The sequence below is a fragment of the Chiloscyllium punctatum genome, chromosome 10, assembly GCF_047496795.1.
Source record: "Chiloscyllium punctatum isolate Juve2018m chromosome 10, sChiPun1.3, whole genome shotgun sequence".
In the NCBI taxonomy this organism is placed as follows: Eukaryota; Metazoa; Chordata; class Chondrichthyes; order Orectolobiformes; family Hemiscylliidae; genus Chiloscyllium; species Chiloscyllium punctatum.
The window spans coordinates 81388884-81415152 of record NC_092748.1 but is presented as its reverse complement, the minus strand read 5'-3'; the positions used below and the strand labels follow the sequence as shown (position 1 = coordinate 81415152).

At 38.2% G+C, this 26269-nt stretch overlaps 1 protein-coding gene across 11 annotated transcripts in view; it reads left to right on the top strand.

Moving 5' to 3' along the window:
* Nucleotides 1-26269, top strand: part of nckap5l (NCK-associated protein 5-like) — a 753060-nt gene that overhangs the window by 648417 nt on the left and 78374 nt on the right. For 8 of the 11 annotated variants that reach the window (XM_072579642.1, XM_072579644.1, XM_072579641.1 and 5 more), the window contains 5 exons: nt 3183-3362; nt 4744-8618; nt 17672-17849; nt 18864-19007; nt 23294-23338. In XM_072579642.1, the coding sequence (XP_072435743.1) occupies nt 3183-3362; nt 4744-8618; nt 17672-17849; nt 18864-19007; nt 23294-23338 (4422 nt within the window). Of the gene's footprint in view, nt 1-3182; nt 3363-4743; nt 8619-17671; nt 17850-18863; nt 19008-23293; nt 23339-26269 lie in introns of those variants that run through there. The other 3 variants (XM_072579643.1, XM_072579652.1, XM_072579651.1) reach the window with 2 other exon arrangements.

Genomic DNA, 26269 nt, shown 5'->3' with positions numbered 1-26269 from the left:
TGTTCACTGGAAGGGTTTTCTATACTTAGGTATTTTTATCACCCCAGTATTTGGTCAGCTGTATAAAGCCAATTATATACACCTACTAGAGAAAATAAGACAGGACCTTCAACGCTGGGGAGATCTCCCAATATCCTGGTTAGGCAGAGTAGCTCGAGTTAAAATGAATATTCTGCCTCATTTCTTATATCCTATGAGAATGTTCCCTTTGATGTTGCTGAGACTGATGTTACATAAACTACATGGCTGGCTTGGTTCCTTTATTTGGAATCATAGACAGCCCCTTATCAAGTTAGAGAAGCTGCAGCTTCCACAAGCAAGGGAGGACTGGATTTTCCAGACTTAAGGAGGTATCAGTTGAGTTCTCTATTAGGCAATGTAGCTGATTGGGTCTCTTGTGATCCACAATCAATTTGGTTAGACATCAAGACCTCCCAAGCAAAGTGTCCCCTCAACAATCTTTCATTTTTAGATAAGATGAGAGCTATTATCCGAGAAGCAGGAAGATCAACGTTTCGGGCAAAAGCTTTTGATTTTCCTGCTCCTCGGATGCTGCCTGACCTGCTGTGTTTTTCCAGCACCAACCTAATCTTGAATCTGGCACACCACCAGATCTTATAGCTAAATATACAACAAGTAAGATTCTCTTGTATGCTGCTAGCCTATATAGCTTAGGATGAAGACCAGCCATTGTCCAGCCTGTTGGATCTACTCCAGATTATTGTGTTTGCGGCACGGCCAGGTCAACATTAATTTTGTTATTTTGAGTTCTCATACTTAAAAGCAATATAAATCATGTGATCTGCACTATCTGGTCAATTCATTTCTCCCCGCCTAAGGATATTTTTGACCTTTCATTTTTTAAAAAAAGTACAGCAAAGTGCTTAGGCTCATTCCAGAAACAAGTTAGATAACATAAGCATTCAAATATTGTATTATCCAATCCAGCCTTTCCACATTTTTCTAAAGTTTCCCAGGAGATTAATGTATCAATACCATTCAACACCAGGCAATGAACTGCGATAAAATATCTTGCAGAAAAGCATGAAAACTATGATTGATAGATAACGCATGAAACTTGAAACCTCAATTATATGAAATTGGATACAAAGTAAGATTAGGTTGAAAGTACGCAAGCAAGTCAGTCAACATCTGTGATGAAGGACAGCAAGTCGAATATCCTACACAAAGAGATAACAAATGCAGCTAAGGGCTCAACTCCTAATTCCACCCACGCCCACTTGCCAGCATATCTAAGAATTAAGTACGAATGTGCTTTTCTCCCAGTGGGCATTAGCTCGTCCACCTCTTATTACCAATGTCCACAGATTCTGCTTCTGATGTTTGTGTTGAGCTTTGCGAGGGCTCCAGTAAAAACCAATGACAGCACAATCAAAGTGGGAATTGGATAAAGAAATGAAGAGACAAGATGCATAAAGTGGAGGCCCTCATTTGTGGCCACAATGGAGATGTTGTCAAAGCAACCATTTAATCTGTATTTGGCTTTCTGTGTCTCACATTATTTTCCCACTGGGAGAACCAACCATGTGCCAACCAACCACATCTTCCTGTGGCTATCCACTTCAACACCCCCTCCCACTCCACTCAGGACATATCCATTTTGGGTGTCCTCCACCGCCTACACAAGGCCACTGGCAAAACGGAGTAGGAACACCTCATCTTCCACCTTGTGACCTACAACCACATGACACGAATGTTAAATTCACCACTTTCCAAATCTCCCCTCCCCCACCCCATACCAAATCTAACCCTCCAACTCAGATCCGCCCTCTTGACCTGACCTATATGTCCATCTCTGCAACTCATTGCTCCACCTTCTTATCACCATCACCTCCTACCTTCACCCATTTATTGCCATCCCACCCCACTTTCCCCTAGCTCCCCCACCCCCATTTATATCTCAGCCCCCATTCCCCTCCCAAGCCTGAAGAAGGGTTATGCTCGAAACATCAACTCTTTTGCATCTCAGATGCTGCCTGACTCGCTGTGCTCTTTTTAGCGTCACGCTTTATCAAGTCCAGCTAGGATGTCAAGCATCGAAACCAAACTCAGACATTCAGACTGAAGGACTGTTAACTGAAAGTTACAGTTGGATCAAATTCTGCTCATCCAGCAGTGAATATGAGGTCCAGCAGCATTCCACTAAATCAGTTAGCCCTATTATATGTGATGTTTTGTATATTCCGTATATAACCTTGAAATGAAACTCTGAATAGCTTAACTTGTTTGTAATGTGCTCTGCATATGGTTTCCCTAGAATCTATCAAGTTGGGCTGTACTGCAGTACCCGGATGATATCAAGTCAACTGAATCATAATTGTCTGCCTTATAAAAGAAAATGAACCTATGCTTTGATTTGTAAAATGGGAACTTTGCATTTTAGTTCTTCAGATTGGAGTAAAGACATTTTTAATTTTTTAAACATATATCACTTTGGAAGAATGGAAATCATTACCATTGGTAATACATTTATTTAAGATTGGAACTGACTTGAGAGAATAGATTTTCATATAGAACCAATCATGTTTGTATCTTATTCTTGATATGGATCAAATTGAGATATTTTGCAACCAACAAACTAATCCCAGAAAATGAGGAAGAAAAATTATAACAGGCCAATGAAAATTGAAAAGATGGATTTAAGTTTTGTCAAAATTGAGACAAAATCTATGTACAAAACTTTAGTTTTTTTTAAACCAGCTTCTGACAGATCTACTTGTTTCTAAAGTAGATAGATTTTTGCAATTTGTATGAATTACTTTCTTCTTGGGATCCTGTATCTTACTGCTATGTGGTGATAAACTTTGCTATCCATTATGTAGATTGATTTGACCTTTATTCCATAGGAGCACAGCAAAATAAGTTTGGAATAGGGCAACAACGGAAAAGTAGTCACATCAGCATTTCACTCAAAAATGTCATGAACTGGATTGAAATTGAAGGACAGAAATTACTTTTTGTTACATTTTTATATTCACTAGCCTCAGCATTCAAATGCAGTAATATAATGGGGATAGATATTTCAAAGATTTAAAGTGAAATAAAAATGTCTGTTTGAACATTTGAAGTGATATGTTAGCAGTGAATGAAGGGGCAGTTTCAAGTGGGGAGGAGCAATTCCAGTATGTGACAAGTATTCCCTCTTTTTTTTTTATTAACAGGGAGCTCTGGAGAATGTACCAACTATTTTGAAGTGCCAGAGTCAATTAAATCTGGCAGTACCTACTCAACTCTATCCCAGGAGCAGCTGTAGCAGCAGTGAACTCTCTCTCTCAAGTGCCTGCAGTGAACATTCAAGTGGCTCCTTTACTTGGAATGAAGGAAAGACATGCAGTAAGAGGGTACAGTTTGAGTCCTATTGAATGAACTTCATTTGACAACCATGTTTCAAGAACATTAATGCAGTTGGCTGATAATAGCACTTCTTATTAAACAATTTTAAAAGTGTTAAGCCCAAAGTTCCTGGGAAGCACCTGTTGGAACAACAGCGGCAGAGTGGAACAGTTGTCTGCCCTATCCTTAGGCTGCAGCCATTGTCCTGAATCCAGGGAATGCGGTCATTTACAATGACGCATGGGTAGTATATTGCTGTAAGAGTACACCAGCGTCACACAAACTGAATGTCTGCTTGGTGTTACACCACTCTAACAGTGGAGAGGACCAACAACATCACAAAGAGTAGTTTTCCTTCATAACCTCATGTACCTTGTTGAACAAAAGGCTTTTGAACCTCTTTGGAATCAAATGTATTTGGTTTGGATCTCCTTACTGGCATCAACTGGATGAATACCAGCTAATCCTTAGAATCCAAGAATTCTAAGGAAACCTGAGGGTTCAAAGGGGAAACATTTTCTAGACAGCCAATGAAACTCCTATATACATCACCACAATAAAGGACTTTGGATTGAAAATTAATCTACTACATGCACAAGCAGAAAAAAAAGAATCCGAAGAGAATTGTGATTGTCTCGAATACTGTCCATTGTTACTCATTCTTCAGCTTTGATTAAGACAGAGGTTAAGGACCTTTATGTCAAGAACAAGTGTTTTAACAAGTTTAAAAAAAGGCAGCACTACAAATAAACAGGCATATAGAGAAGGCAATGGCTCAGCAGTACTATCACTGGGCTGCTAATCTAGACATCCAGGTAATGTTCTAGGGACTTGGGTTCAATTGCGTGACAGATGTTGGAATTTGAATTCAATATTTTTTTTTAATTTGGAATTAAGAGTCTAAGATGACCACAAAACAATTGCCAGCTGTTGAGAAAAATCCATCAGGTTTGCTTATTTTCTGTCAGGAAAGAAACTGCCATCTTTACCTAGTCTAGTCTACATGTGACTCCAGACGCACAGCAATGTGGTTGTCTCTTAACTGCCCTTTGGGCAGTTAGGGGTGGGCACTAAATTCTGGCCTAGCCAGTGATGCCCTCATCCTGTGAATGAATAATAAAAAATAACAACTACAACAGATTCCCATGTGTATACTCAATCTCAACTAACAAGAATGTGTGATGATGGTAGCCTGCTTCTTTCCCGAGGCTTTTGCCTGTTTACTTGTTCTTAACTATTTTCTATGAATAAAGAAAATATGATATATCTTTTTGCCATTTACCATTTTGTAAGAATCAGTTACCAAATTGTTAGAAAATTGGGATCATTCATGATGCAAATATTTATCCGAATTTGTTGATTGACTTAGTACTTTCTTTTCACTTCTAGTCTTCTCTAAGCTGGGAAAAGAGACTCAGTATTGGCTCCTCACTTCCCAGCAACCTCTCCAGTCCTGCTGAAGAACTACCTCCAATTCGAGAGAAAGAAAACCACATCCTGGAAGGATTAAAGAAGTTACAAAAGAAAAAGCCTCTGTCAGAGCCATCCTCATTTGTGTCAAAATGGGCTTACAAGGATTGCATGAACTCAAATGAAGGGATTTACTCTCTTGGTCTAAAATGTCAGAATCGCTACAAGAGTAAAGATCAGACACATCTTAAAGCTGTCAATAAAGACATGTGCCTAGAGCAAAGTAAAATATTTGGTTATGATTCTGACTCCCATGATGATCCAGATGATGACTGTACAGCAATCCGAACCACCAAAATTGAGGTACCAAGTAAAGACTGCAAATCATTCCGCAACAAACTAACACACAGTGTTTCTGATAGTCTGTTCGGTTGGGATGGCAGTGTAAAATGTGTTTCAGAAAGGCTTACAAACACAAACTCAGGAGAAATGCCTGAAAAGTTGACTAGTTTTGTCAGTAGCTTTCAATCAAGTGAAAAACGGTGTCCAAGCAACAAGTCACCTGCAAAAAAATTGCAATTCGATCTGACCAAACCACACAATAAAGATTTAACTATCCAGCTCTCTGACACTGAAGATATTGAAATGTTAGATGAAGTGCATCTGGAATGCAAGGAGGAAATAAATTCTTCTGATTTTGTAACAAGTTTATTGACTGACAAACGGTCAGCGAGTCATGCAAACTTACTCAGTTGCAAAAACACATTATTCTCATCTGCAGACAAAGATGAAGACCATTTTTCAAGTTGCTCTGACAAAAGGCCAAAGACTTTGAACTTATTGAAAGAGAATTGTCAGTCCACCAAGTCTGTAAAAACGTCATCTGCTGAATGCCTTACAATAGTGTTTGATGCTGAAGATGGCCAGCCAATTAAATTTAACTCCCAGCAGATAGCAAGTGTCACTGTGTCTTCAAATGACATTTCTAGTCCAATTGCTTTAGATGGGACTCACCAGCAAACTATTTTTGCTAAAGATGCTGCACTGATGCCTCAAGGGTTGATGGGTTGTCAAGGAGGAAGTGATGCAAAGAATTATACAGTTTTAGAGTCATTGCAAGGTCATGCCGAGCAAAAACAGTTAGAAGACCCAGATGTCAACAAGACAATATTTAGTTCGAGTGTTCATACAGATTCTGTAAACTCTGACAGGCCATTGACACCGCACATTTTTCAACAGGAAAAATTATTGAAGCCAACTTTTAATGCAGACTATAAATCAAACTGTGTATCTTCTGTATCGTCCCTGCAGACATATTCTACTCAAAAGCCACGTCTAAGCAAAATACCTAGCAGAGGCAAAAGCTCACCTCAGAAAGCCCGTAAAGTAAACATTGATCTTAGCAATACATTTTCAACATCTCCTCCTCTTATCCAAGACAAGTCGCAATCATTATCAAATGCAAAACTTGCCAAACATTTAAAAATGCCAAGTATTAATATTAATCACTGTTTAAAAGGTGGATCTGTCAATCCAAAATGTAGCCCACAACTTTCTCAGAACTCTAAAATTACATTCCACTGTGAAACAGAAGACAACCGTACCAATATGATACAAGGATCTTTGTATTCCAGAAGACAGATGACAGATCACGGAGAACATCCCACACAGGATAAACATGATCATTTGGAACACGAAGAAATCAATTCTCCATCACCTCCAACTCCACCAGGGAGATCTACTTCGTTACTATTTAGACCAAATTGTGAACATTCGCTGAATATAATGACAAAAAAGGAAGAACCAATTCCTGTTGACACAAACATGGATACATCCGCATCTTTAAACACACATAGGATTACAAGTTCTGTGTCAACGTGTGTTCAGTTGACTAAAGAAGTGCAAAGTCAGCAACCACAGAACACCCCAGATGTGGCCTACGTGTGCAGTTCCCAATACGAAAGAAACATATTTCAAAGCTCAGTACAACAATCCCAAGAATCAAATGGAGTTGCTAAAGATTTGACAGTGGGCTTTTTTGAAAAAAGATATCAGAAAGCAAATTGTTCAAATACTTCCACATCAGTACACAGTCAACCTTGTCCTCAAACTGCTGGTAAAGCCATTAGAAGTTTAACATGCATTCATGCAAACCAAAAGCATCCATCTGTACAAAATACCTTCTCTGCCAAAGCAGTGCAATTATGTGAAAATGAGTTGATGCAACAATGCAAACCATCTAATGTTTTATCAACATCCTCACAGTGTCATGCCTCAGGTATAAATGAACCATCACCTCAGCCACAGCCTTCTGGTCTGTCACCTCCTTGTTCCAGTAATATTTATGATGAAAAAAACTTGAAAACTCGCATTCCTGTTGGACTGAAAGGATTTTTAAAATCTCCCCCATTACTGAGAAAAAGTTCAACTGTACCTGGGAAGCATGAGAAAGATACCATTAATATCTATTCTAAAGGAAATGCAATTCCAGTGAAATCTAGGCAGACTGATATATCAAAAAATATAAAATCTCTGGAACAAACAGATTCATTAGTTGACTTCAAGGAAAGTGGTGACCTTCAAGATGACCTTATTGTTAAAATAGGTTTTCCTACAGACTTTGAGGATAAAATGAAACCTGACAGAAGCATAGCTGATGGGAATGATGTTGACAGCATAGAAATTAAGGCATTTAAGAGGTCAGTTTCTGCTAATAGCAAACCAAACCTTAAACCAGCCCTGGGCATGAATGGTGCCAAAGCTCGAAGCCAGAGCTTTAGCAATCAGACTGGGGAGAAACCTTTTGTTTCAATGGTTGATGGGCCAGGAAAGGTACGAACACAGATAATTACAAACACGACAGAAAGAGGCAATTCACTGACAAGGCAGAACTCTACCGGTGCAACAGAAGCAATGCAAACAAAACCTGCCAACAGTTCATCAGCTACTGAAAGTCCTTCACATTCTCCAAGAATAGGGGATTTTTCCTATTCACGCCAAGTGTCCTATGGAAGTGTAAGCAGCTCAAGCAGCCATCACAGCAGTCCTAGCAAGTTACCCTGTAGAACTCCACCAAAGGGAGATGGCCATCTTAGTTCTTTTAAGTGCGATGGCAACCAGTCACCACCTCAGAAAGAAGTCCGAAGTCGAGCTCTCACTGATAAATCCAGTGAGAAAAAGTCAAAACAAACGCCTCAGAAAGGGAAAAATATACTACAGACAGGATATGAGTATCAGTCTTCATCACATTACTCTCCATTAGAAAATCTGAGCAAATTGCAGAGTCCCGCCAAAGTGAATATGGTAAAAAATGTCAAGAAACAAGAGAACCTCTCAAAAAGGCCTGAGACTTCAGACAAAGTATCCATTTCTACTTCCACTTCTGGAACTCAATGTAGCATTGAAGCAAAAGTCATGTTGGGAATCCAACAAAATATGCAGAAGGTGCAAGGACAGGACATGTTTCAGGTATCAGAGATAAAACAAAGGACTGGACCTTCAATAGCCAAATGGTTTGGGTTTCGAAAAAGCAAGTTGCCAGCTCCGAATAACAAAAAGTCTGATACTTCAAAATCCAAAGATGAAAAGAAAGAAACCAAAAATGAAATCAAGCAAACAAAATTCGACAAAAGGAAAGACAAAAGAAAAAGTGAAAAAGCCTGTGAGGATAATGAAGTTATGATAAAAGATACCTACTTTAGTAAAAAATTAGATGGTGCTCCTCCAAATAAAGGTTGTGAGATCTCACTGCACGAAACACACAACAGTAGCAAAAGTAGGCTTGCACCAAAACACCATGGCCATAAGGATCATGATTCAACAAATGATCAGTTCATGAAGGAACTTCTACACAGGTAACAATCTTAATTATTTCATCTTAAGGATTGTTTCACTAGATTTGATACTTCAATTTGTCATGATAATATTGCACAATATAATGTTATTTATCAGCAGACATCCTTTATTCCAACTCTCTGTTCTTATAAAATAAAAAGCAAAAGAACTGCGGATGCTGTAAAATCAAAGACAATAATAGAAATTGCTGGGAAAGCTCAGCAGATCTGGCAGCAACTTTGGAGAGAAATCAGAGTTAATGTTTCAGGTTGAGTGACCCCTCCTTCACCTGAAATGTTAACTCAGATTTCTCCCAGAGATGCTGCCAGACCCCTTGAGCTTTTCCAGCAATTTCTATCCCTGTTCTTATAGCTCTATATAGCAAAAGAGAATAATTGCAGTTGAATTTCATATTGCGCTATTTGATGCTTTGGTTTTTACTTTAGTCCAAATGTCAGAAACATAAAGTTTAAATGTTTGTGTATTAATTGAAATTAAACACGATGGATGGAAATTGATTGTAGTCCACTTCAGGTTCATAACTGCAGTGCACCAACACTATCCATCTTAAGTGGAAGTCTAGAGGACACTTTGAAACTGAATCTCACATTTCATTTGCTTACTTTGGGTTTCTTGTCTCACCTCCACAGATAACCTGTTCCTCCTCCAAAGCTAAATACAGGCTGCTTTTGGTGCTACCAATGAGATTAGATAAATTTGAGGGGTTGTGTTAATGATAATTGGTAGGGAAGAGGTGACTGTTTAAGCTCTTCTAGCAGCATAGCCAGGATCTTTGATACACTTGAAAAGAGAAATGAAGCTGCGTTTCTTTGGTGACTGCATGGATCACTGAAAAATGCAAAGTGGAATGGGTTCTATAGCTGTTTCAAAGATAGCTGATCAATTTTCACAAGATTAAGATCCTAATTTCCATATGTAAATAACCTAATGCTTCTTTTAGGCAGCTACATGAACTACCTAATAATGAGTATAACAGTTTAACTGCCATACTTTCTCATCAAGATGTTCCTGAAATTAGTGCTCATTGTGTTGATTGTACGCCTATAAAATGATTCCCTTCCAAGAAACCTAATGACCATGTATACCACAATTGCTTTTGAAATAATTTTAACTTGATATGCAAATGAAAGGTAAAAACCCACCTGATAAAAATAAATCTTCCTTAATGCTAAGCAATCATTCAAGTCTTCACAGCAAAGTTTAATTCAGAAACAAATACTTTTTTACCAACACTGTTGACCTTTGGCTTGTTGGCAGTTTCTGTATACCAAAGTATAAAATAGAGATGGCATTAGTGTGTAAATGAGTTATTCCTGAAGCTCATCTTTATAAATAGTAGGAGAAATTATTTCTCTATATCAATGAATGTTAACTCTGAGACTAGTATGCTTAAGTAATACCTTTTGATGTTATCAAATACATTTTTCATAATTCCATGTGTTGTTGTATTAATTGCATAATTCTCTTCATTGGCATTAAATGATTTGTTCACTATCTGCATCAGAGTTGCTACTGAGGGGGGATCCAAGATGGCGATGACCCAGCAAGTCTGAGTCTATAGTGCTCTTCCCAAGACTTGGGTAAAGTGGGTCACCCACCCCCACCACACTCACCAAATCATTCATAATAGCTGTTAAATTTAATTAGTTGCTTAGTATTACATTTAAACAGTCTAAGACTTAGTAAAAATGACCAAAGGGAAGGGAGCCCGCAGCTCTCAGCAAGCAGGACCCCCTCCCCCACCCTCTCCCTCTTCAGCTGCAGCAGAGGCGTCCACAGCCGTCCTGGGGGACTTACCTACAGGAACAAGCCTTGTGGAGATGATCTCCAAACTGGACGCAAAGATCGATGCTTTTATCGAGGAGTCCCGAAATCAATGGGACTCACTCTCGGCCGCACTGCAGAAGCACGACCGAGACATCCAGGAAATCAAGCGCCGGGTTGGAGGGGCAGAGCTAAAGGCCGCGACCTCCGAAACTACAGAGCAATCGGCCGTGGATCGGGTCCGGACTCTTGAACAGCGAGTCTGGACCTTAGAGAATTACATTGACGACCTCGATAATCGAGGTTGTCGAAAAAATATTCGTTTGCTGGGCCTTCCCGAACGGGAAGAGGAAGGCCAGCTTACAGTATTCCTCGAACAGTGGCTGCCACAGCTTTTAAATCTGGAAGCTGGATCAGGCCAGGTAAGGGTAGAATGGGCCTACCGGGTCGCAATATGCGGGCCCGGCTCGAACCAGCGCCCACATCCGGTCATGTTCCAGCTGCAGAGCTATAGGGAGAGGCAGATACTCGTAGAAGCTTCGAGAAATCTTGGAAAAGATCCCCAAGCTATGATCTATAAAGGATCCAAGATCATGTTATTCCAGGACTTTTCTCCAGTTCTGGTCTGAAAGAGGAAAGCATTTGATGAGGCGAAGAAGCGTTTAAGGGTCTTAAATATTCAGTACTACTTACGCTACCCAGCAACGCTACGCTTTAACCATGAAGGATCTGTGTATAACTTCGGATCACCAGAAAAGGCTAAGGAATTCTTGGACTCTCTTAGATAAATTGTATGAGATAATGGATGTTGGTTTGCCTTCCCCCTCGCTTTGATTTATATCCCCTTTTTTTTCTTACCTTGCTGTTTAATATTATCATGGGGGGTGGAGAGAGGGATTTGATTTTCTCCCCCCCCTTGGGGTTGTTTCTTTTATTATTTTATATATATATGTGGGTATGTATATATGTGTGTGTATATGTATGTATGTGAATGTATATGTATATATGTGTGTATGTATGACACGCTGGGGGGTTTGGTTAGTGTTGGCGGGGGGAGGTTGTTACCTTATTCTATTTTACCTCTGTCTTTAGGAGCGGGGTTGTTTCTCCCTTGTTATTTTGTATTATTATATTTAATTATTATTTGTTGAGGTTGTAGTTTTATAGTTATATGTTTAAATATGGTATTAACATTACCAAATATATCCAGGTGTTGGTATGGGTGGGGGTAGGGTGTTCACTGTTAACTCTAGCTTTGTATTATATCTGAATTCTCCTCATTTTATTGAGGAGCGCCCGGGTCAAGGGTGGGGCATTGGTTGGGAGAGGATATGATGGACTTTTGGAGAGGAAGTGACACCCCCTGGGAACAAGGGGGAAAATCTCCACTTAGATACATTTTATATTTTTTTTATTTAGAAATAGTTTTTTATTATACTGTTGTGAGTGTATTAGAGAGCCTTTATTTTTGTAAATTTTATATGTTCTATGCTCGGGATGTTCTGGATAGGGTTTCCCCTCCCGAGGGGTCTTGGATTTGCCCAGATGATTATGGTTAATCAGTCGGTTAAGTGGTGCACCTGGAATGTCAAGGGGAGTAATTCGCCAGTCAAAAGGAAGAAAATATTATCAAATCTTAAGAAAGAAAGAGTTGATATAGCTCTCCTACAGGAGACACATCTGTTGGATAAAGGACACTTGAAATTACGACAGGGTGGATTTGATCAGGCCTTTTTTTTTCTTCTTTTAGCTCAAAAAGCAGGGGAGTTGTTATTATTATTCGGAAGAATTTCCCTTTCAACATCCTAAATCAGATAAAAGACGAATCTGGACGATATATTTGATTAAAGCCCTCATAAATGGAGAGGAATATGGGATTTTAAATTTGTACTGCCCCCCGGCACACCCCTTTAAATTTATAACGGAAGCCTTTTCAAAATTGATGGCTTTTGGTGCCCGTCATACAATTATAGGGGGAGACTTTAATTATGTTATGGATCCGGAAATAGATAGGATTCCCAAGAGTACTGCAGGAGTATCTCCCAGATCTGGACAATTGGTGGATCTGAACAAAGAATTAGGATCAGTAGATGTATGGAGACGTCTTCATTCACAGGGCAGAGATTTTTCTTTCTACTCCAATCCACATAAATGTCATACCAGAATTGATATGTTTTTTGCCCCCTCGATTTTTTAAAATTCCATATCATCCTGTAAAATAGGTAGTATAGCAATTTCCGACCACGCTGCTGTATATATGGAAACTAAGGCGAGGAACAATGGGACATCCCCTCGGCATTGGCGTACGGACCCCTTCCTAATGAAAGAGAGTAAATTTGTAAAGTACTTCTCTCAAGAATTTAAAACTTTTTTAGAAATTAATTCAGGTACGGCTAGCAACCCATCAATGATGTGGGAGACCATCAAAGCTTACATGCGAGGTTTGATCATCTCCTACTCAGCGACCCAGAAAAAATTGAAGGGAGAACAACAGCGTCTGCTTGAAGCTCGCTTAAAAGCAGCTGAAACAGCATACAGTGATAGACCTTCTATTATTAAATTGCAAAGGATTACAGCTCTTAGGACAGCTCTAAACACTACGCTTACTCAAACGGCTAAGAGGGAAATATTATTTGCAAAACAAAAGTTATATGAATATGGTGACAAACCGGGTAGATACTTTGCATTTCTTGCAAAGAAAAAAAAGGCCCCTCAGACTATTACATCTATCAAAGAAAGTACGGGCATTTTGACTCATGATCATAAAAAGATTAATGCAATCTTTAAAGAATTTTATTCTGAGTTATATAAATCGCAGGATTGTGAAGATAGGACTAGGAGGATGCAGTCATTTTTTAAAAATTTGACCTTTCCGGGTCTAACTCTGGAACAGGTATCAGTCCTAAATGCTCCTCTAACAGTCCAAGAAATACTTGATACAATTAGGCAACTTCAGAGTGGTAAGGCACCTGGCCCAGATGGCTTTCAAGCTGAATTCTATAAAGAATTTACAGAAATATTGGCTGGTCCACTTATGAACATGTATAACTATGCATATAGTCAGGGCTGTCTCCCGCCTTCGCTGAAAAAGGCAAATATCTCTCTTATCCTTAAAAAAGGAAAGGATCCAGAAGATTGTATGTCATACAGACCAATATCCTCGCTCAATGTAGATGTTTAAATCCTTTCTAAAACGTTAGCACTGAGACTAGAAAGGGTATTACCACATATTATAAAGGAGGATCAGACAGGATTTATTAAGGGCCGTAGATCATCCAATAATATGAGAAGGGTTTTGATTATGATTCAAGCCTGTCATCAGGGAAAGATACCAGGAGTAGTAGTTTCATTAGATGCGGAAAAGGCATTTGATCGGGTTGAATGGTCATATTTGTTTTACACATTGGAAAGGTTTGGCGTTGGACGGGTGTTTACCAAATGGGTCTCAACATTGTATAGTGATCCCAAAGCAGTTGTGGTTACCAATGGATTAGGTTCGGATAGCTTCAGTGTGGGTAGGGGCTGCCGTCAGGGATGTCCTCTCTCGCCATTGTTATTTACGCTAATAATTGAATCACTAGCTGAAGCTATACGAGCTGATCCTAATATAACGGCCCCGAGGATTGGTACAGGTAAACATAAAATTACCCTTTATGCAGAGTTCTTCTATTCCTCAGTAATCCTCTGATGTCCGTACCTCGCCTAATCCAAGTTATTAATACATTTAGCGCATTCTCAGGCTGTAAAATTAATTTTTCAAAATCGGAGGCTATGCCAATGGGTGGCCTTGCTATGATACCCCACTTAGTGGACGGATCCCTTTTTCCCTTTCGTTGGTCCCTGGATGGTTTCTTATATTTAGGTATTTTTATTACCCCAGTATTTGGTCAGTTATACAAGGCTAACTTTGTGCATTTACTGGAAAGGATAAGGCAGGACCTCCAGCGATGGGGAGACCTTCCAATTTCCTGGTTGGGTAGAATAGCACGAATTAAAATGAATGTCCTGCCCCGTCTCCTATACCCTATGAGAATGCTTCCGGTGATGCTGCCGAGGATGGCTCTACGTAAATTATATGGCTGGTTGGGTTCCTTTATCTGGAATCATAGACGGCCCCTCATTAAGCTGAAGAAGCTACAGCTTCCACAGGCAAGGGGAGGATTGGACTTCCCAGATTTTAGGAAATATCAGTTAAGCTCCCTATTAAGTTACATAGCTGATTGGGTCTTGTCTGATCCACAATCAATCTGGTTGGACATCGAGGCCTCTCAAGTAAAATACCCACTTATTAACCTTTTATTTTCAGACAAGAGGAAAATCATTACAGATCACTGTTAAAACCCTATAATACTAAACGCAATTAAGGCTTGGAATATAATGCGGCAAAATGAGGGTAACTCACATAAAACATCCCCCTATGCACCGATAGTGGGAGCATGGGGATTCCAACCGGGGTTTACAGATGCCACTTTTAAACTCTGGAGATCCAGGGGTATCTCATGTCTAGGGGACCTATTTAAAGATGGGGTCCTGATGTCTTTTGAACAGCTGCGTCAGAAACTCGGATTACCTAATGGAGACCTCTTTCGATACTTCCAAATTCAAGATTATATACAGAAGAAGACTACATTATTAGATAGTCTTTATAAATCAGATAGAGAATGTAGAGTACTACGACCAATGGGGGTATCTTCCGTCAGTACTATTTATCATTTACTACATGATGAAGTATCGGGAGATATGGACAATCTGCTTAAAACATGGGATCAGGATTTGGGACTAGAAATCTCTATAGAAACGTGGAATGATATTTGGGAAAATGCTAGATGAATTACTATCTGTAACAGAACCCAGGCTATCCAGCTGAAGATACTTCATAGGGCACATATAGCACCGGTTCAATTGGCAAAATTTAAGGCAGGAGCATCTCCAATGTGTCCCAAATGCAAAATAGAGGTGGGCACTCTTGTACATTGCCTATGGACCTGTCATAAGATCTGTAGATATTGGACTAAAGTAGCAAGTACCCTAACAGAAATTTTAGGAATGGAAATTAAAGTGGACCCTGTATCTCTCCTTTTGGGCTTTTCGAACTTTCCCTTCCTGGATATGCACGGGAAGAGATTATTTTCTATTCTCTCTTTCTGTGCAAGGAAAAATATTTTGGTGAACTGGGTGGCTGAGGGCCCCCCTGGACTTTCAAACTGGCACAGATTAATTATGGAATGTATTCCCCTTGACTTCCTTACAAATATGGTGTACCGAAAGACCGAATTATTTTATAAAATATGGCAGCCTTTCTTGAATGACATAAATACAGATATTTCGGCTATCCTAACAAGGGCTTTTATTTAATTGAGTTTACAAACCTGGCTGGTCCGGGGTCCCTTAGGAGAGGAATCCCGCATGTATACGGGTTTTATTACATTTGATGTTAACACATTCCGAGCATGTAAGAGATTTAAATATACACTCTGGTTAATTGTAGGTTAGATTAATAGACAGTTGAGTTTTGTTTTGTTTTCTTTTTCGGTTTTTTTTTCTTTTGTTAAATTTTGGCTATTGCATACTTGATTTAATTGTGTATCAATGTTTGTATTTGAGAGTTTGGTTTATTTTTGTAAACTTGTAAAAATGTTAAATTTCTAATAAAAATATCTTTAAAAAAAAGTTGCTACTGAGAGATAACAGTCCAAAGATGTGCTGGTTAGGTGGATTGGCTATGCTAAAATTGCTCGATGATGTCCAGGGATGTGCAAATTAGGTGGATAACCAAAAGTGTGCAGGGTTACAGGGATAGATTGGGGTGGGTTTGCATGGATGCTCTTCAGAGGGTTGATGGGTTGAATGGCCTCCTTCTGGACTGCAGGGACTCTATGATATTTGACAGTTTCAGAAAGTACACATTTTGTATCTTATTGGTCCAGAATTTCCCATCAATCAATGAGTGGGGCTAATGGTCCTTGGTACATAATTGTACAACAACTTCACGAGACTCTTGAAGTCTAGTGGTAGTGTCCCTGTTATAGTTCAGAAAGTCCAAATTCAAGTTCCATCTGCACTGGAGATATGTCCAAACAGATCGATTCAAAGTACTTGCAACTTCAGATGTGTGGCATATCTATAATTAAGTTTAAATATCCATAGGTTGCTGTCACAGTTGTGCCATTTCACTATTAGTTTCACAGGAATAGCATCTTCCTGTCTGCCTCACCATTGAATGCTGCGAAGTTCCTGTATTTTTGAGGTAGAAAGTTAAATCTTGTCTATTCCATTCTAAGTTCTCTTTTAACAATGTGATGACAAATAACTGCTCTGGGGTACTTAAAAATTACCAATAAAAATCTGAAGGATCATTCCTGCAGGTTTTAAGTTGTGATTTTTATTTTTAGCTTTTCCATTATGTCTTTTTTTCTCTCTCCCTAATTGTACTTTGCTCTCTTTCCACCTGGTCTAATTTATACATTGTCCTTAGTCCTTATGCTGTTAATTACACAATCCATTAATCTGATTGATTCAGGTGATTAATTGTTGCTTGTCCTGTTCACTTCGGTCCCAGATGTTTGGTTTCCTTCAATGTATTATTATCAACTTGCAAATTCAGCAACTTAGCACCCAAAAAATTTAAAAACATAATGTTTAACAGTAATAACATAAATCTCAAATTAGTGGCAAACAATGTTTGATTCCCATTATAGCAAAACCTTGGTTATCCAACATAAAATAACAGTTTTGCAAGATATGTGTTTCCCTTGAGCTTTAGCATTTGACTTCTTTGTCATCCTAAGACTGATGTAACATATGATCTTACTGTAACAATGTACATGAGTAAATTTATAGAAGGTAAATTAAATTTAATCTTAATTATATTTATTTCTCTTAAAATAAATCAATTTATGTATTCATCTTTTGTTTATTATTGTCATTCTAACTGGGGACCATTTTTTCAGATAATTTGTCCACATGGGTGTGTTATGTATATAGACAAATACTGAAAATTGTTGTGTGTATTATCATAAGTATAATGCCAGCATGGACAGTGTGTATCAATGTGACTTATTCACTGGAGTTTCACAACAGACAAACTTTCAGACAGACGAGTTATGAATATTTTTAATGCAAATTGCAATGGCAGATTATATCAAGGATAAGTCAGAAGCATTTATCATTCAAAGTTCTGGTGACAGAAAGATACAACAAGGTTACTTATAGCATTAAAGTAGAATGAGCAATTGACTGATTGAAGAAGGATGGTGCAATTCATCAGTGGAATCGCTTTTACCTGCAGAGTTGATAAGAAGGCTGTTCATCAGAAGGAAAATGGATCAAATCATGTTTCCTGCAGGAACATGTCTAAGGGCAACTCCCATGGCTCTGTATTTCCTAGCAACTCTATCAGTGCTCAGGCAAACCTCGGAATGAATTATAAAATGAAGCCAGCCACAGAGGTTCAAAATGAAATTCATGTAAGTTCAAACTCTTTTGACCTTATCTTTTAATGAAAGGATATTTGCTAATAATCTAACTCAGAATAATTAAAGATAAACTTACTAAATTTTATTCAGATATGTTTGTGGTCTGCAATTGAGAAAGCATATGATAATCAAGCCATTTTGAAAGTAAGAAATTACCTTAAATCATGGCTATGGTACAATTACCTTGAAATTGGATAGAGACAGTTCTGCTAGCATAATTACAGTGTAGAAAAACACTCCTGTCTTCACATCCTATCTTCTAGCTTCTTGATGAGGCCACAAACCATTTCCCATAAATTGGGTAGGCCCTCATGCCACAAGTGAGCAATTTGTTAACATCAGAATGGGACCCAACTATTTTAACAGGGAGATGATGAGATTCAGAAAAGGATTTTTAAAAAAAATAAGTGGAACTTCAGGGTCAATAGCTTTCGAGTAATTGTTAAATACTTCCAGAATATTCTGGTTTTCTTGTATTTAAATAGTGCAGTTTTGGCCACCAATATTGCTTCGTGAAACCATTTGGATATATCACTTATTTTTGACGTTTCACAGTATGTTATAATGTGCATCAGTTCATATAACTCATCAACTAAAATAACAATAACATTTTATAAATATTAAGTAGGTAATTTTCCTTTGCTATTCTGATTCACATAACTTGTCATATAACACTCCCTTTTTTTTGTCAATTCTTGAATAATGTTAACTGTAATAGATAGAATACTCCTGTTGGCAAGTTGGGACTTGTCTCTTGTATTATAAAATGCACATTTCAAATTACAAATGTTGATTTCACTTTTTATTGTAGTATTACCTTTCAGTAATATTAGACTGATAGCAAAAAGCATACAACTGATAACTATCCATTCATCGCATCTGTGCATAATATCAATAATGGCACAATCTCAGTAATATCTGAAAAAATATAATTTTATCCCGCTATTACTTTTAGCCATATTTCAGTGTTCTCATAGTAAGATCATGAATATTCCTTAATTGCAGAAGGAGTCGCTAATTGATTCTGAGGGTGAAGGTGATTCAAATCCACATGAAAGTTATGTTGAACTGTGGCAGCTGAATGATCCATCTCCAGGGAGCCCATCTAATTGGCAAGGTTTAAGTTATGACAACCAGGGGGACGTAAAGGTAAAATTAAGTGATCACATTCTTGTAGTTTTTGGCAACCTATTGTCATAAGTTAAGCCCAAGGCACAAGGTAGATTGTTCTGTTTAAACACAAATGACGATTTGTGGAAACAATGACAAGATAAAACCAGTGTCAACTGTTCAGAAAATTGACACCAAATGTAGGCCTTTTGTTTTCTTTGCTAATTTGAGTTAAAAAAAAATTTAAAAAACTTAAGAAGTATTGGTAAAATTGTTCGCTGCTGCGCTGAAGATTTCTAACAGGCCCATTAGAGATTGTATTACCATGTGTTATGGTAGGCCAATAGTATGATTCAGCTATACCCTCTTTAGTAATGAAGGAGAAGAATTGTTATGAATCCTCCTCAACATCATCATAACCAGTTCGTAGTGAGTGCACCCAATCCTGTTTCAATATGGGATGCTAGCATTTGATACTGCGGGAAGTGATAATATGTGTATGGCCCTCGTAGATCACTGAGATTCACTGCAAGCGATGGTAGTGTATATTGCATAAATGCACATCTTTATGCACTACAGTATTGTGCATCCTTTATGGGTGGATGATCTCAGAACATGCAAGTAATTCTGTACAATCTTCGAGTCAACTTAATCTTATTTATATGTCCTTCCTGAAACATTAATAATCTTTGTTTTTAGTTACCCTGGTAGAAAATTATCCATTGCCAATTCTATACCCTTAATTTTGATGTTTACGGTGAGGATTTTCAGAGAGGGTTATTTTGTGCAAGAAGACTTATCATTGCAATGTATTTTCTTCAGTATTCTTCAAAATTTCTAAATATAATTTGTATAGTCCAAGTACCTTCACTTCTTAAGCCATATTGCAATGTAAAATGGTTCACATTTATTTTGCAAGCACAGTTCTTTTTGTATATAACTTTAAAAAACTGCTTTCCCTCTAATTCTAAAATATAATAACAATATTCATCTGTTTTGTGCTTGTCTCTTCTTCCAGATTTTCTGAATGTTTATCAGGTTTTTTTAAAAAAAAGTCACACTTGCTGCTTTTTTAGTGTATTTGCAGTCACACACTTCTCACCAAAAATGTATCAACCGTACTGTACTCTTAGGATTAACTCTGTCTGTCTGTCTGTAGGTTCGAACATTTAGCTGTTCTCTGCTTTTCCTGGAAAAGTACTGCATACATTGATCGTCCTCTTTGTGAAAATGTTCCATCAGTTCTGCATCCATCTCTTTTAAATGTCTGTTCTATTTACAGCAATTAAGTTTAAAATAATAAAGTCTTCCAAAATTAACCTGTCCCTTCCTTAACTACATAGATTTTGAGAGATTAGCTCTTGGATATCTTTTTCATCACAGCATAGACCATGATTCTCCAATCGTTCGGATTCAGTCCACTGACACAAGGGATGACTACGATGGCTCAGTAGTTAGCACTGCTGCCTCACAGCGCCAGGGACCCGGGTTTGATTCCAGCCTCGGGCGACTGTCTGTGTGGAGTTTGCACATTCTCCCAGTGTCTGCGTGGGTTTCCTCCGGGTGCTCCGGTTTCCTCCCACAGTCCAAAGATGTGCAGGTCAGGTGAATTGGCCATGCTAAATTGCCCCATTAGTCAGAGGGAAAATGGGTTACTCTTCGGAGGGGTTGGTGTGGACTTGTTGGGCAGCAGGGCCTGTTTCCACACTGTAGGGAATCAAATTGAGTATTTGCCATAACGTGTTTTCTGTGTTGGTTGACAATTTGGTGACAGTATTCTGTCACAGGAACACTACACACACAGAATTTCATTAATTTGCATTCCATTGCTTTGGCGTTGTAATTCTACATTCTAATATGTTTTCTCACTTTGCATTGGTTGAACAGGTTAAATCTGCTAAGACTCTTAAGGGTCTTCCAAGTTCATCATTTGCTATTCTAATTCCATTCTTGGGTACCTGTTCCCAGCTATATTTCTTACCTGGCTGCAATATTTTATGATTCTCTGCATTAGAATTCCATTATTCTGTCCACTGATACTGACTATCTAGGAACTTGACTCTTCCAGCTCTGTAAATCCTCCTGAGAATCATCTTGCCTTCTGAGCCAGGGGTGGTTTTATGAAACTTCGTAACATGAGGAATGACGAGATAAATAATTCCCAAACAATTGTAAGGGATTACTTTTAATATTTCTATAACATTACCAAATAAAATGAGTTGAGAGAATGCTCTAAATTTCTTTTATTCAAGGTTTTGCTGTCAAATGTACACAAATATTTTTAAAAGCTCACAGTTCAATTATGATATTTTTCAGTTCAATAAAATCTATCTTTTTTTTGACATTTTATTTTAAACACCTCAAGGGGGAAAGAAAGACAAATCTTTTTTAAGAAAAGCTTTGTGTCGCCTTCTATTGTGATTTGTTAAATGTCTAATGCTAATAAATCTTCCGTTACTGCTACAATGGTACTTAGGCACATGAGCATACCTAAAATTGACCTTGTACTGTCATCAAGAGGACAGTGCATTGGAAGTCGGGAAATGTGCATCTTGCAGGAAATTCAATCCTTCTGATCTAGAACTTTGATAGTGAGGTATAACCTCTTATCAGAGTCATTTAATTCAACCGCGGTTCACATAATATGAGGCTGGCAGACTAAAGTATGCCTTCTCTAAGCAAGCACTTAAAAGATGTATGTTGATTGTGATTTTTCTCTTATTTCAAAAACATCTTGTTCCATTTAGAGAAAATTTCTTCTGTTTTCCACCCATCTTTGTAGAAAAATTCTTTACTAACATATTATGTTAGCTTAACTAACATATTTTAAGTGTATAATTTGGATGGACTTTGCTGCATTATCTGAATATTATGATGTGAAAAGTGCTGCGATGCATTTGAATTATGTAAATGGAAACAGTTAAGTATATCTTATAATTCATTCTGAACTGTGTCAGGTTGTCTCCTTCATCTTGAAAAATCTATTCTGCCTGCCTCTGTCGTAGTGCATAAACACTTTAAAATTAGTTCTGTACAACATTTTACCAAGAAGGAATGACACTCTGCATCTTGAAAGATCTTCATAGTACTCGGCCTTTTAAACGTTCAGCTGTAGTCAGGTGAGAAATTTGCAAGATTGTCAAAATAATTGATCATTATTTCTCAGAGATTGAATTAAATGGGCATAAAAGTAATGGAATTTTTTAGAAAGAAAATTGCTAATCAAAATTATTGTTTTCAGAAAATTTGCTTTTAGGTCTCATGAATCGATTCAAATAATTGGATACACTTTCCTTATTTGCTGCTAAATCACAAAGGACTGTTAGCCAAATAAATACTATAAATAATATTTATTATTGATTGATAGATATTATGATTTGGAGTTTCCCTAATTGTATGACAAAGGTCATTAAAAGTATCTTAGACTTTGCTATTAGATTGGCCATTAATGATTGCAAATCAAGTCATTTTTGATCCATTACATTTTTAAATATTCACTCATACAAAGCCCAATGCCTGTATATTTATTACAGTTTCTTAAGCCTTACATTAATCTGTGCTTTGTTAATTTGTGACATCTTGTAAACTGACAGTTTTGTAGGATGTCAGCTTTCGCAGCTTTTGAATTGAGAGAGAAGCATTCATTTCATTGACTTTGTTCATGAGATTACTGAGGAGATGTAACATGAAATGCTTCTTCCCTGACTGTTTAAAACCAATCAAAACGACAGCATTGACCAGAGACTGCTTTGTTTTATAAAAACCTGGCTACTGAGAGAAAAAACATTTTAAACAATGTCAGTTTAATTGGACTGACAACATGCAGTTATGCAAAGTATACCTGTATTAGTGTTGTGGGTTTGGATTTAAGTGGAACCCTAATGTTATTTTGGCCATTTAACACAGTTGCACATAGTTTATATTGATTTAGCAGCAGGCCATTTTTAGGCCTGAATAATAAGATTTATGCTAACAGGTCGGTGACTTCAGTATGCAGCATGACTTTGTGATGTAAATTCTGGAGTATTATGTCAGCTCCATCTGTTATTACAGAAATTCTAAAATGTTATTTCATTGCTGGATAATCAATGCAGATAAGTCTCAGTGGAGACAGCAAAGCCAAAAGAGGCAGAATCAGTGGCTCTGAGTAATGCTTAGTATAACAAAAATATAGACTGTCAACTTCCTTCACAAATGATTACAGTATATGGTGATTCAGTAGTGTTACCATATTCCTTTTTGTTTTACTTGTGAGCAAAGATATGCTTGTAGAGGAGTTATCTGTGTAATCTTTGATTTGTCTTGTTTTTCCTTGGTTTGTGTAGGCCAGCATTTATTGTCCATACTTAATCCCTCTGGAGAAGGAGGTGGTGAGTGTTTTTTAATTCATTCATGAGTTTTGGGTATCACTAGTTTCCCCAGGATTTATTGCCCATTCCTAGTTGCCCTTGAGAACATTTTGATAAGCTGCCTCCTTGAAACACTACATCTGCTACAGGTAGTCTCTTAATGTGTTATGGAGTGTGTTCTGGGATTTTTTCCCAGTGACACTGAAGGAAAAGTGATGTTTTCAAATCAAGATGGTGAGTGGCCTGAAGGGGAATGGGCAGGTAGTGGTTTTCCAATGTATCTGTTGTCCTTGCCCTTCTAAGTAGTGGTGATTGTGGGTTTGGAAGGTGCTACCTAAGCAGCCTTGATGAATCTCTGCAGTGCTTTTTTTAGATGGCACACATTGCTGCTATCAAGTGTCTGTGATGGAGGGAGTCAATATTTGTGGATGTGCTTTCACTGGCACGTGTCAAGTGTCTTTGCATTATTGAAGCTGCACTCATCCAGGCAAGTGGGAAGTATTCCGACACACTCCTGATTTTGCTATGTAGATGGATTTAGGAATCAAGAGGTGAGTTACTCGCTGCAGCATTTCTAGCATCTGACCTTCTCTTGTAGCCACAGTAATTATGTGGCTAGCCTAGTTGAGTTTCTGGGAGACAATGAGGTCTGCAGTTGCTGGTTGAGTTTCTGGCCAATCGTAATCCCCAGGGTGTTGACACTGGGATATTTGGTAATGGACATGCCGTTGAATGTCAAAAGGCAATGGTTAGATTCTGTCTTGCTGGATGTGGTCATTGCATGGCATTTTTGGGGCATGAATGTTACTTTGCACTGGTCAGGCCAAATCTGGAATCTTGCTGCTCTTGGACTGCTTCAGTATCTGAAGTGTTGCGAATGGTGTTGAACATCATGCAATCAATGGTGAACGTTCCCACTTCTGACCTTATGATGGAGAGCAGGTCATTGATGAAGCAGCTAAAGTTGCGTAGCTCAGTGGCTGGATGATTGGTTTGTAATACAGTTTGATGCTAACAGAATGGGTTCAATTCCTGCAATGGTTGAGGTTACGATGAAAGATTCTACTTCTCAATCTTGCCCCTTGACTGAGACACGGTGATCTTTAGGCAAACCCACCACCACTCATCTCTGTCTCTGTGTTATGAGGGAGCTGACCTATGGAGCAGTAGCAACTTTACTTTTTACTTTTATTGTCATGGTTATGTGTCTGTGTACCTCCGCTCCTGTCGTCTCTAGGTCTGTGCATTTCAGAATTAATTTTATATCGATTAGGTTTTGTTTTAACCCTTGAAATGGCTTAGACAAGTGTCACGCATTCACCAAGCTCCCAGCCTGCTATATTCCTATGTCCTTTTACAATTCTATATATTTGTCTCATTTCTGTATCCGTGGGCATCCACAATAACCAAGGAAAGTCTAAGGTCAGGAAGTGGTGAAGTGAAAGTGTCAAGAGGTTGAGGTGAACAAGAAATCAGCTGAACTTCTAAGACGCACAATCTGGGATATAGAACAGTACAGTAAAAGAATGGGCCATTTGGTCCATTATGTCTGTGCTGACCATGATGCAATCCTAAATTAATCCCACCTGCCTGCACATGGTTCATATCCCTCTATTCCCTGTTTGTTCATGTGTCTCAGTGCCTCCTTAAATGTTGCTATCGTATCTGCTTATTCCATGTCCAGTCCTGTTCCAGTCACCTTCCATCCTCTGTAAAACACTTGCCTCACGCAACTCCTTTAAGCTTCCTATTTCGCGTTTTAAACAAATGTTCCCTAGTATTTGACATTTCCACCTTGGGAAAAACACTCTGACTTTCCATACTATCCTCGCCTCTTTTAACGTTAAATTTCCATCAGGTTGACCCCTGAGCCTCTGAAGTTCTAACCATAGTGATCCAAGTTGTCCAACCTCTCCTTATAGCTAATACACTCCAGTCCAGGCAACATCCTTTTAGGCACCCTCTTCAAAGCCTCCACATGTTTCCTATAGTATGGTAACCAGATTTTGATAATGACAGAATTATCCTAAGAGAAAACATCCAATACATTTAATCTATTTTCCTTGGTACATAACGAGATCACAGGTGACCTAACTGAAATATATAGAAGACCTAAGTGGCTTGACAGAATAGTTACTGGGAAGATGTTTTGCTTTTCTGGGGAATCTAGAATGCTAGTTCTCAGTCTCTGGAAAAGGGGGTAGGCATTTTAGACAAACGAGAGATTTGTTCACATAAATGATTGTGAATCTTCACATTTCTCTACTCTAGATATCAGTGACGGCTGGTGGTATATGGTGAAATTTGAATTCAATACAAAAAATAGAGTTAAAAGCTAGCCTAAAACCCATCATGTAATCACTATTATTATACTTAAAAATGAGTGTTGAGATAATTAATATTCTTCAGAGAAGGAAAGCTGTCTTCCTTACTTGGTCTGGCCTACATGTGATTTCAGATGTAGGTTGACTCTTAACTGCTGTCTGCTTGAGATACTTGAGATGCCCACATCCTAAGAATGAATATAAAATAAATTTGAATATACTCAGTTATTGTGTAAGCTAAAGTCAACAGATGTTTCAGGAATGTGAATAATGTGGAAAGGGAAGCCAAAGTGGTAGATCAGCCAAGAGGTAATGAAGATTCAAAGGGCCACATTGCCAATTTTTATTTCACCTCCAGGCTCACATGAAGTACAATAAAGGGCGCATTTCAAGCTGACAAATGCAGCCAACAAATGACAAAATTAAAGCAGGCAATCTAAATTTACACTGTAGGAGACTGAATTAAATGTTTTAATGAAGTATCTCACCTCTTGACACACACAAAGCATGTTATGCATTGCTAAAGAAATGGGAAAGTCTGCCTGATACTTTAAGCCTGATCCACCACTAAGGATTGATATTAATGCCAGTATTTCCATAGATTAACTTTGAAATTATCACCTTTTAA